This window comes from Saccostrea cucullata, unplaced genomic scaffold (assembly GCF_032062105.1).
Source record: "Saccostrea cucullata isolate Sc308-1 unplaced genomic scaffold, CSIRO_AGI_Scuc_v1 ctg113, whole genome shotgun sequence".
NCBI lineage: Eukaryota > Metazoa > Mollusca > Bivalvia > Ostreida > Ostreidae > Saccostrea > Saccostrea cuccullata.
The window spans coordinates 140,521-152,861 of record NW_026927961.1 but is presented as its reverse complement, the minus strand read 5'-3'; the positions used below and the strand labels follow the sequence as shown (position 1 = coordinate 152,861).

Sequence of the window (12,341 nt, the reverse complement as noted above, 5' to 3'; positions counted from 1 at the left end):
AGGGATGGCATTACTGATAATGTATTTTGGGGGATGAAAGCTAAGGCATGTGTTCTACAATTTAAGTTTATGATGAACATGAGTATCAATGAAATTATTTTGGATTCTTCTATGGTTGTTTACTTGCTGGGTTTATTGACCTCTCAACCGAAATCTAGTGTTTCTAAAATATGTGTTCCATAGAATGTGATATTGCCATTGTTTATTTAATTTGATATTAACTGTTATCACACAATCTGTTATTTACAAACCAGATACAGTAATCAAGATTTTGTCATGAATTCTTGAAATAAATAGAAATCATGTATACCCGTACATATTGTCTGTTAATGTTTCCTCAGTGTTATTTGATAATCAGTATAATGAGTGTGGTACTTCTCCTCTTGAAATTTTTTTTTAGTTTTTACCAATTCATCTGATTCCTTAATGTTGCCCCAGAGACCATTATTTGAACATGGACTTGCCTTTTTTCCAAAAAAAAAAGAAGCTTTTCCCAATATATATATCCACCTGTAACAGCTTTACCTTAATGTGACTCACCAAAATTGAATAGACTGTGAATCGATTTTCAGGACATGTCCAAGATGCTTGCATATATTAAATATGACTATTAGTGGTTCTGCTATTCTTGAGAAGAATACTTATAAGTATTCGAAATTAAATAATAAACTACATGAACCCAGTAAACACACTTTGAAGAGGGGCACTACCCTTCTTGAAAGGGTGGAGGGAACTTGCATCTTTTTCATCCATGGATACTTTGTGCAAGGAATTCCTAGGTACTTCAAATTTCATTCATGAATTTAAGTCACATTGGTATGGTATGTACAAGATACAGTTACAAGTATGTTGACCAATTTATTTGGATATTGGTGCCTAAATAATGGGGCTACTGAAGCAAGGTACCACTGACCTTGAAATCATTTTAATCATACTGACATATTAAGGTTCCTAAAAATATATTTGTTTTAGAATTTTTTAGTTAAAGCGGCACAGTGAGTCAAAATCATATCTTAATTTTAAGATTCTGTAGCATACAGAGAAAGACTTACGAAAATTATGAGTATATAGCGAAGATATGACAATTCAACTGCAAGAATTGACTGCACAATATAAGTGCCGGAAAAACAAAGGTTGTATTAACCGTTTCGTTGTTTCGTATGTGTCAAGGTCACCCTACTCTTATTTTTAGCTCAAACTTGTAAACAAAATTCAACTGGAGCATGCAAAGGTGAGAAATATGTTCTAACAACTTTTTAAAAAGATTGCATCAAATTTTTTGATTTACTTATATTCATTCGTGGATACCTGAGACCATGGTAACTATGGAAACTTATTAAACACTTTTCTGCGCACGCATATGATAGGAAGGAAGAAGTACCAGGGTATTTTGCAATATTTTCGTTCTGGGGCAGACAGAAATTATTTTTACTTTTATTTTTCCCCATAAAATTTTAATTTTTTGGTTCTGAAACCTGTAATTTTCTGAAACCTAATACTTTAAGGAATTGAACAAAATTTACAGAGGTCATGCGAAAATTCTACATTTGTCAATTTTCCCCCTTGTGCGTCACTGTGCCACTTTAAGTTAATTAGTTTAAATAAGAAATAAGGTATCAATTTCTGAGTTTTATTGGGATGTTAAAAGGGTTGGTCACATGATCAAATCCAATAAAGCCCGAAGGTTTTTATGGAAGATTTAATTGATCATGTCCCAACCCGTTTTACATCCCAATAAAACTCGAAAAGTGATGCCTTATTAGGTATAATTCATACCGGTACATGTATTTACATTTGTGACTGATTTATTACAAATAGTAAGGTACTTAAGTTTTAAATCCATAAAGGATTTATTTTTTCAAAACTCAACAGTATAAATTAAATGTGTTGAACACTTTGATCACTTACATGTATAACGTCACTATGAATTAAATTACGTAGATCGCTTATGACTAAAAGATCAATTTATGATCACATGATGAACGTGTTTTACATTGGTGTAAAAATGCCATATTCAAACAGTTTTATACAAAGGCAAACACTTGCAAATGTAAATATAAGCATTGAATTCATATTTTGGGATGTCTTCGGTCCTATAACACACCTGGCCGTGCCGACAAATTGAATACCGCGCCGTATGATAATTTGTTGGCACGGCCAGGTGTGTTATAGGACCACAGACATCACAGAATATGAAATCAATGCCTATATTTATATTCTCTAATTTTTCCTCTTCTTAATTGTTATACCCCCCGCAAACGAAGTTTAGGGGGGGTATATTGGAATCACCATGTCCGTCTGTCCGTCTGTCTGTAGACGAGACTTTGTCCGGACCATTACTCAGAAACTATTGGAAGGATTTGTCTGAAAATTTGTACACATTTTATTCACCATATGAAGTTATGCACCTGATATTTTTCATCTTGATTGGATTATTATTTTGAATTTTACAGGTGTTTTTTCATTTTTATTTTGGGGTTTTGTTTGGACCGTTTCTCAGAAACTATTGCAAGGATTAATCTGAAAATTTGTACAATTATTATTCACCATATGAAGTTGTGCACCTGGAATTTTCAACTCTTTTTGTTCATTTTTCTGCATTTTACAGGTTTTTTAAAATTTTAATTGACTTGTTCATTTTGGGCTCATGTATAAGGTTTGAGACATAGAATCTAGAATATCTGTACAAAAACATGAACTACAGCTTAAAACTACTCATAAAAACTTAAAAAAAAGAAACATCAAGTGTTAAAAACAGTTTTTACATTGCACAGAAGATAATGTAATTTCATTTGTCTCTTGGGAATAATGACTGGACATGCATCCAGTTAAAGATAAATTAATGAGTTTGGTGTTGGAAGTTGTTTAGGCATATCTCTTATCAAGTGTGTGTGTGTTATCAAATCTTCAGGGAATAAGGCACAAGAATTAAAGATCTCTCTTCTCTTATTCTCTTAATTGTAATTTATTGTCTGTCAAAACACTTCATTACTGGATGACCAGTTCTTTATTTTTAAAATGCATTTCAAATTGATATATCAAGATTAATTTGATTTTGTATAATGGTTTCTTTTTTCAACAATCAGTTTGCAGAGTGACATAACACATAATTGCAATATATTTTTTTAATGCAGTAATGAAGAAAAATTAAATGATAAAAATAAAAAAAAATGTTACAATGGAATTACAATGTATTAGTATTGATGTTTCATTTGGTTGCACCTCCGTTTCATTCATAAAGAAACATGATGAGCAATTTTATTTCACTGCAAATTTTTTTAAGTAAATTGTGAACATCTCTAGATCCATAAAGTATTTTTGAATTAGCACCTTCTCTGAAAAACCCAGCGGGGGGTATTTGTCCCTATTGGACAGTTCTAGTTTATTTTGGTAATATAAATGTGGGTAATCTAAATGTGAATTTAGCGCCCTTCAAAACTGGTGTGCTTTATTGACACAAGAGCCATTTGTGATGTTGCAAAGTGAAATAACGCAAACGAACATTGTGAGGAAAAAAAGTTGAAAATTACTTTTAAATGCACCTTTGTGACATGACCCGGCGAGTTTTCCTTTGAAGTCAAGCATACTGTAACTGCGATACAGAACACTTTTTGTGGGCGTTTCTTATGCAAATGAGCAGAAACTGTACTGTATCTGCAAAATATCAACGATACAGTACGGTTTATTTTTAGTCATGACGGAAAGCTGTATCTGTAATATACAGACACAAAATCGTTCAATTAGCATGATACATGTAGCACTATTAGTATTTACTCAAAATTTGAGGTGAATTAAGAATAAAATTTTACAACGTAAATTTACTAGTGTCGGATTCAAAAATTTAAGATAAGAGTGAGTGGGGCAGTTGTTCACAAAAGACTACTTTTATCCCCCCCCCCCCCTCTAAAAAAAAAGAAACAATGGAAAATCGTATTTCGTGGGGTTAGATTTATACTTAACCAAGACACTATGTGCGTGATATCGTTACTTGTTGATAAATTAAATAGCGTATGTATACAAGTTTACCAAATATCATTTACGAAAGCGAAAAAGAAAAAAAATCAAGGAGGGTGGGATGGGGGGTGGGCACCAGTGATTACTCGGATCCCCATTTTATTAAAAACATGAAGTTAAATATGGATGGGACCCCTTCCTTTCATCTGTTTATTTCAGTTTAATATATGACGACCGGAGGAGGACATTGTCGGACATTTCTCTCAGATTACGTTCTCCCCGAAGCATTTTTGTTTAAAAATATTCCTCCAAGTTCCTTATATATCAAAATGTTTTGCATTAATTAAGTCGAGGCTTAAATTAAAAAAAAATGTCAGCAAGAGCTGAATAGAGAAAAAAGGCACTAAGTAATAAAATCTAAATTCAGTTTTTTGGGAAACAAATTATATTATGCATCCACTAAATATTTTTTTTTAAATGATAAATACCTGCACGTCCACCTCACTCGACATTTCAGTTGCGAATGTTTAAAATGGGATACTTAAATCAGCTTTCTGCAAAATCATCTGATTGGTTGAGTGAATTGTACCCAAATACGCATGATAATTAGTGAGGTCATAAGAAAGGTCATGTCACAAGTCATTTAGAATACTCGTTTCCTACTGTATCAGAAATACAGGGCGGGGTCCGGCTCGAGCTATCGCTCTCGCCTCAAGCCCCGCCCTGTATCTCTGATACAGTAGGAAACTCGTACTCTAAATAATACTTGTTGTATTTTTACTTTAATTTAACAGTTAATTTATACCTGCAGTTAGTAAGTAAGATGTAAACTTAGGGCCATGAAGTGCTAGGTACAGATAAACCTTTATCTTACACTGACTGTGGCAGCAAATGCCAGCAATCATTCTTGATACCCAGAAGAATTACAAACGCTGATTAAAAAAAAAATATTAAAGTCACAGAATTTATTTCAGTAGCATCAAAGTTAATATATCAGCAATGTCAAGAACAGCTGAGTGGTGGAAATGTATACGTACCTTGTAATTTATTCTGTCATGCAGTTGCAAATCAACAAAGGAAAATAAATAACATTTTCAAACATTTCCATTACATGTAAACATTTCACATGTATTCCAATTTAATTTAAAAAAAAAAACACTTTCATAAAACTGTCTCATAAATAAAAAAAAAAAAGTAGGACATATTTCGTAGGGCATTACAAGGTTCTTTAAAATTTGACAATTTTTTTTCAAGATAATTTTTTTTTCATCTATGAAACTACATTGAATATGAAGATATTAGTTAATTAAACATAAAATAAATCTCTTGTTTATGTATAAGAACATCATAGGAGTTCAATGTCTTCTGCAATCTCTAAGACAAATACATGTGTACAGATGTATAAATATAAATATATGTACACCTCCCTTATAGAAGTCTTTTTAAAGGTACCAGAAATGACACAGTATTAATTTGGTATAAAATACGTTAATACTCACTTTGTTCGGAATGAGTAAATAGCTATTGTTTTTGACATCTTTTAAAAAACAAGCAATTCAAAGATCAATTAGTTCTATTTAGCAATATATATACAAATAGCTAAGTTGATAAAGGGCACCACATTAAAATGAGGAACCACTTGAGGTGGTGCATCATCTTCACATGAAACATCACTTCAAAGTTATTGCATCACATTTAAATGTCACTTTTATACAGTCATCTACTTTTGTAGGTCATGCACCACCGTCAAATTTGACAATACTTAATAAAATGTCCTTAGTGTTACCCCCCTAATAAATCAGGGTACCACCTCAGTGCACCACCTCTTCATGAGATACCATCTGGTGGTCTAACTTCTCCTCTGGTTCCTCCACTTCGTCGAATTTGATCTCTGGCGACACACATTCCTCTTCACACACTTCATCCGAGTCAATTTCTGACTTCTTCAGCAGAGCTATCTCCTTCTTCATCAGGGACACCTCTCTTTTGAAACCCTTAAGCTGGAGTCTCATTGTCTTCATGTGTTTATGAATGTCCACGTATGCGTTTTTAGGTGGGACCCCCTCGTCCCCCTTCCCACAAATCAGACACCCCCGCGTGCTCTCCTTGGCGTGTTTCCTGAAGTGAGATTTGAGGTCGTCTGCCTCGAGGAAGCACTCTCCACACTCCCGACAGCCATAGGGGCGATCCCCGGACGTTATCTTCACTCGCCGAAGGAGATCCATTTTTGCTGTAAATAAGGTTTTACAAGCATCACATCGACCAGGAATATCCTCGGCGTGCATTCTCTCTACTTCACAGTCCGCTGAGTGAATACGGAGGTGAAACTGAAGACTTCGCTTGTGGAGAAACTGCTTGTCACAAATACCACACCTGAAAGGCTAAAAACCAAACCCATATTACAGCATTACTATCAAAGCAGCATTCAGCCCAGGTTTATGAAATGTTAATTTTTGTAAAAGACTTTCAAATTTTAAAAGTAAAATGTTCATTTAGGCAATAAATACGTATACTTGTACAGTATAATTTGTCCAATCCGGCTACCGCCGGTTCCATAAAATTTGGCCGGATTAGACAGAATCCGGAGTGCAGGAAAAATGCAGGAAAATATAGATTTCGAAAATTTTCGTTGTTTATTTACAAGTACATCATATACATATTATAAATAAAATTAAATGATGAAATCAATTACTATTTTGGAGTCTAGAAATTATAAAATAGTCTCACATGACTGACTTTATTTTCTTATTTGTTCACGAAGTTTGAAAGTCGGGTGAAATGTTTCCTCAATCAAAATATACAGGCACGCATAATATAGGCCTACTAAGTATCAAGCGTACCGGGTTTCGCTTGTCAAAGACCTCATTCAATGTATTGACAGTAATGCACAATTATTTACGATTTGCTAATTATTATATTGAACTTTTAATTTTATGTAAAAATTTACGTCTTCCCCCACAGTGTCATGGCGCCATTTTGAATGCGTTCGATTTTCGATCCCGATTTATATTTTGATTTGTAAATCGCGTACATATATGTTTGTGTTTATGTTATAATGTGGTAAAAGGAGTTAAAACAAAGTTATTTTTTTTTAAATTGTAATTTAATCATATAATATATTTTTCAAGTGGACTGTGTCACCGCCGCATTTCACCGAGTTCGTCTCATGGCACTAATAATCATGCTAATGTAAACACAGATTATCACATTCCTCACGAAAGGTGTTAATTGCTTTGAAGTAACTCAGGTGTGGCCGGATTAGAGGGAATAATTACCGTTAATTATGAGCAGTAGGGACCAGTATGGCCGTTCGGAATACAGAATAGACAGTATCCGGACTACACAGAATTTTTTAAAATGAATTTGTTAAAGAAGTGCATGGGACTAAAATTTACGGACGGAATGGACAAAAGTCCGGAGTACTCAGAGTCCGGATTAGACAAATTTTACTGTATAATCTGATACAAAATAAAGATTTGTAATGTCTGTGAGCATTTTAAATGTTCACAGAAATTTTATCCTTTATGAGACAGTCTACTTGTATAGTATTTTCAGGTAATACCTTACCTTTTGCCCGGTATGTTTACTCTGGTGTCTGCACTTTACCTTTTGTCCGGTGTGTTTACTCTGGTGAGCCTTTAGGGAGTGGAGCTGTCGGAACGTCTCGTCACACACCCCACATTTGTATGGACGGTCCCCCGTGTGGAGTCGGACGTGAACCTTGTAGTTAGAGGAGTAACTGAACGACTTCCCACACTCCTCACACTTGTAAGGCTTCTCACCTGAAAGGAGTGACTACAACTGTTAACTAATAATGTGTCAATAATATTAATGGATCTCATAACTGGGAAAGAATAAAGTTCTTAAGGATTTCAGAAAAAACATGGAGATGGAAATAAGCTGGATCTCAAAAACTCTTTGATGTTACAATAATCTACCTGGTACACAGCAGTGTTTTCATGAATGATTGACGATGAATTTTTTGCTGAAAATAGGTGATTATGCTTACCTGCATGAATCCTAAGGTGGTTTTGTAGATGTTCATTTTTAACAAAGGTCTGACTACAGAACCAGCACTTGTAGGCAGGGTTAGTGATGTGGATCTTCATGTGAGCGGACAGGGCTGTCTTGTCCCTCACCGCCTCGTCACACACCGAGCATTTCACCGTGGAGGGGCGGTTATGAATCCGGAGGTGACTCTGAAGCGGACCCCTCCCACTGAACGTCTTGGAGCAGTGGTCGCAGTGGTAGGGCCTGTCCCCCACATGTTTCTGTATGTGCTTCTTCAGCTCGGACTTGGTGTGGAACTGGTCACAGAAGGCACACTTGTAGACGGGTTCGTGGCTGTCCTCGTCCACCGTGCTGACTTCCTCCGTCCTCACCACCTCCCCCACCTCCTCCTTCTCTTCCTTAGTTACCTCCCCCACGTGGTCAATAACGTGGTTCACTTCCTGGTCGACTGGACCGACTTCCTGGTTGGCTGGTTTCTCTTCCTGGTCCGTGTCCTCGGCACTGCTATAGGCCCCCTCCATGTCTGACATAATCTTCTTATGTTTTGATAATGACACATACTCGTGCTCAGTCAGCGGATCTCGCTCTCTCTTCAGTCGGTTTTTTTCAAAGCTTGCTTTTTCTTCACTGGCTATGATGCTATCTCTCATACCTGTAAGAATCATACAAAGTTGTTACATTCTTATTCCAATATTGCATAAAATACTTCATAAATGATGATGATGTTGAAATCCTAAATTGGGGGATAATTCATCTCAATTGAAATTTAGATGAATTAACATGCTGTTGTATTACATGTATTTCAAATCATGGAGGCAAATTTTTACGGATTAAAAAACAATCAATACTCATTTATCAAAGACAAAGACTACAAATCAATTATTTTGTTCAATTTTGGGACACAGTAATCACAAATTTGCAAAAATTGCACATCTCTTATATATCCATGATTTATTTAATACATGATATACCTAAACTGTATACAGTGACTTGGTGACTTGTAGATGAATCTTTTACATATATTTCAAAGATTATTTTGTTGAATTAAAACTTGAGTATTTACCTACACTCTATATAATGTGACTTGGTGACTTGTGAATAGATTTATGATTATTAATCTTGTTAATATAGAGTGACTTGGTAACTTGTCAGTGCAATATTTACCTTGTTAACTGTATAGAGGGACTTGGTAACTTTTGTGTAATTTTTTACCTTTATTGTATAGTGTGACTTGGGACACATGAGTACATTATTTGCCTCTACTGTATAGAGTGACTTGAATACTTGTGTTTTACCTGTACTGTATAGAGTGACTTGGTGACTTGTGTTATACCTATACTGTATAGAGTAAATTGGTGACTTGTGAGATATATAGAGTGATTTGTGAGTAGATGTATAGATCAACTTGGTGACTTGTGAGTAGATGTATAGAGTACTTATGAGTAGATGTATATAGTGACTTGTGAGTAGATGTATATTGACTTGTGAGTAGACGTATAGAGTGACTTGTGAGTAGATGTAGAGAGTGACTAGGTGGCTTGTGAGTAGAAGTAGAGAGTGACTTGGTGACTTGAGAGTAGACATATAGAGTGACTTGTGAGTAGATGTATAGAGTGACTTGTGAGTAGATGTATAGAGTGACTTGTGAGTAGATGTATAGAGTGACTTGAAAGTAGATTCAGAGAGTGACTTGGTGACTTGTGAGTAGACATATAGAGTGACTTGTGAGTTAATAATTTACCTAAGAGAAGACTGACTCCTTCTGTATCATGGTCATGAATGGAAACTGGATCAACAGTGTTACATTTCTCCACTGTTACAGGAGTCACCTGTCAAAGTTCAAAGGAAAATAAAACATATTTATTCACTGGTGTCAAAATTAAAATATTAATACAATGTATTTCTCTAGTCTGTGTGGGAACCTGTCAAATATCGAAGGTTAATACAGTGAAATGCTGTGTATTTCAAAATCTTCTCATAGTCCCTTTCAAAATTTCACTGTTCAAAATATTACTATCACTGAAAGTTGTATAATCCTCTATTTTCTGTGAAACTGGCTGCCTGCCCAGATTAGACAAGTTCAACTATACAATTCATTTCTCTCCTGAGCTGAGATCAAATTTCACAGGTTAATAAAATAATAACTTTTAATTCATTAAAACATCCTGATGATGAGCATCAAATTGATAAGAATTGTAGTTTAAGAAACTAAAAAATAAATAAAAATAAATGTTATTATTATTTGGAATAAATACAAACCTTTCCTTTGACAGATTCACTCAGCCCTGGTCCTTTGGATTCTTCAGCTTTTTCGCTGTGGGGAAAAAATTATAACTGGAGCAGTGTTCAAAAATCTAAATGAAATGACTTATTTCAAATATTTATCATTGAGTTTATGCATGTGTCACTTGCCAATGGTCATGTGCTGGTTAAAAATTCACTAGTCTCAGGGGTTTGGCTGTAGGATTTGTCTGAATGTCAGTCTGATAGTCAATTTCTCAAGAATAAATGTGATCATAATCATATAACGAGTCCGACAATTTCTCAAGAATAAAGCTAATGAACATCCCTATGCAGTGATGTACTTACCCAGCTGATGAAAAATTTCTTTCTGTGGAGTCAATCAGTCTCCCAAGTGCCTTTGAATCTTCAAATGAAGAGAGATGGTAAATAAATCTGTTATCTACTAAAACATGCATTCTGTGTTATCGTCCAATTCACAGCCATTGGTTACCATTTTTATAAATAAATTGCCAAATATGTGCGGATCCAGCCGTTTCCCCTGAAGCTAAGCTTTCTATAGATCACATCGGCAAAAACATGTAAGAAATTTCAATAATCATTGTACATTAACAGTAACGTTTGCCCCTAAGAGGTTAATCGATATTTAATGCTCAATGTTTAGCAATATGCTTCTACGAAATGTAGAACTGCAGCGTGTCTGCAAACAAACACTCACTATTTTAAAAATATGAGTACAACGTCGAAATGTTAACATTTAAATAATTAAATCTTACCCTTCCCTTCCATTTCTACATATAGGCAATGGTTTTGCTGTTGAAAACGACGGGGAAATGACAATTTTTGATAATAAAGTTAGGAAGGACCGCAAAAATTATCACCGGAAATGACAATGTACGAATAGCAAAAGAACCAGAATATTTATAAAGGCAAACAGCTAAAAGCCGGAAAGGGTCTTCAGAAGATGCCTAGATGGTTGTTTTACAAAATATATGTTCAGGCGCGGATCCAGGATTTTGAGTTAGGGGGGCGCCAAAATTAGGCAAGGGGTCTAGGGGCCGCCTTAACCAAGTACCTAGAGGCCCCCAGTTGGTCCAGGGCAAAGCCCTGGTGGGGGCCCAGGAAAGCCCCCGGAAGCTCCTGGATTCTAGAGATTTTGAAGGGTTAAAATGAGGTCTACCAAAGCCCTGGTGGGGGCCCAGGGGGCAAGCCCCCGGAAGCTCCTGGATTCTAGAGATTTTGAAGGGTTAAAATGAGGTCTACCAAAGCCCTGGTGGGTTTGGCCCAACAAGCCCCCGGAAGCTCCTGGATTCTAGAGATTTTGAAGGGTAAAAATGAGTTCTACCAAGTAGACATATTTGATTTACGCTAACTTTGACAATTTTAGGGGGGGGGGCGCGCGCCGGGTGCGCCCCCCCTTAAATCCGCCACTGATGTTTATCTACTGGTATGCAAAGAGACACTTTTTTACATAATACATATTAATAGACTAAGAACCAAGTACCTGAGGATGAAATTTAGAGATATCAAAATTGCAGTTATCAAGCTCAAATGTCCATTCAAAACAACAGGAAATCGGGAGCTGATTTAGTGATACACAAATGTCTATTTTGGTAATGACCGACCAAAATAAATCTTTCCCCAATCGCAGTAGAGAGGTCAATAAATCAATAAATTAAATAAATAAATAAATTATTCTTGGTTTTATATAAATAAAAATAAAGCCCCCCCCCCAAAAAAATTAAAAAACAAGATGTGTTTGTGAAACACTATGCATCCGGCGACAACAAAGTTCGAAAAAAGTTATTTTAGCATGAATTAATGTCAGTCAAGGTCACAGTTAAAGTCATTTAAAAGAACTTCATGAATTAATGGAGTATGCATACCAAATATGAAGTATCTATCTCCAGTGCTTCAAAAGTTAGATCAATGGTTCGAAAAAGCTATTTTTAGCAAATAGACCACAGTCAAGGTTACAAGGTCATTGACCTTGGTGTCGTTTGAAAGAGCTTAATTAGTGGAGTATGCATACCAAATATGAATTAGTCTCTATCTCCCATGGTTCAAAGGTACGTTATGGTGAATGTTAAAGTTGACAATAGACACTAACAGACAGATAAGCAGACAGGCAAATA

General features: G+C 35.4%; 1 protein-coding gene across 2 annotated transcripts; it reads right to left on the bottom strand.

Moving 5' to 3' along the window:
• Nucleotides 1-4,904: 4,904 nt before the first annotated feature.
• Nucleotides 4,905-11,104, bottom strand: LOC134276015 (zinc finger protein 271-like). Of its 2 annotated transcripts, none has more exons than XM_062758302.1 (7): nt 10,983-11,104; nt 10,555-10,612; nt 10,225-10,279; nt 9,707-9,794; nt 7,964-8,617; nt 7,561-7,736; nt 4,905-6,335 (listed from the first exon to the last, which is right to left on the bottom strand). In XM_062758302.1, the coding sequence occupies exons 1-7, from the start codon at nt 10,993-10,995 to the stop codon at nt 5,766-5,768; spliced, it is 1,614 nt and encodes a 537-aa protein (XP_062614286.1). In that variant the 5' UTR covers nt 10,996-11,104; the 3' UTR covers nt 4,905-5,765. The 2 variants fall into 2 exon arrangements, with proteins under 2 accessions (XP_062614286.1, XP_062614285.1); XM_062758301.1 differs by having other exon boundaries at nt 10,555-10,648; nt 10,983-11,097.
• Nucleotides 11,105-12,341: the final 1,237 nt, after the last annotated feature.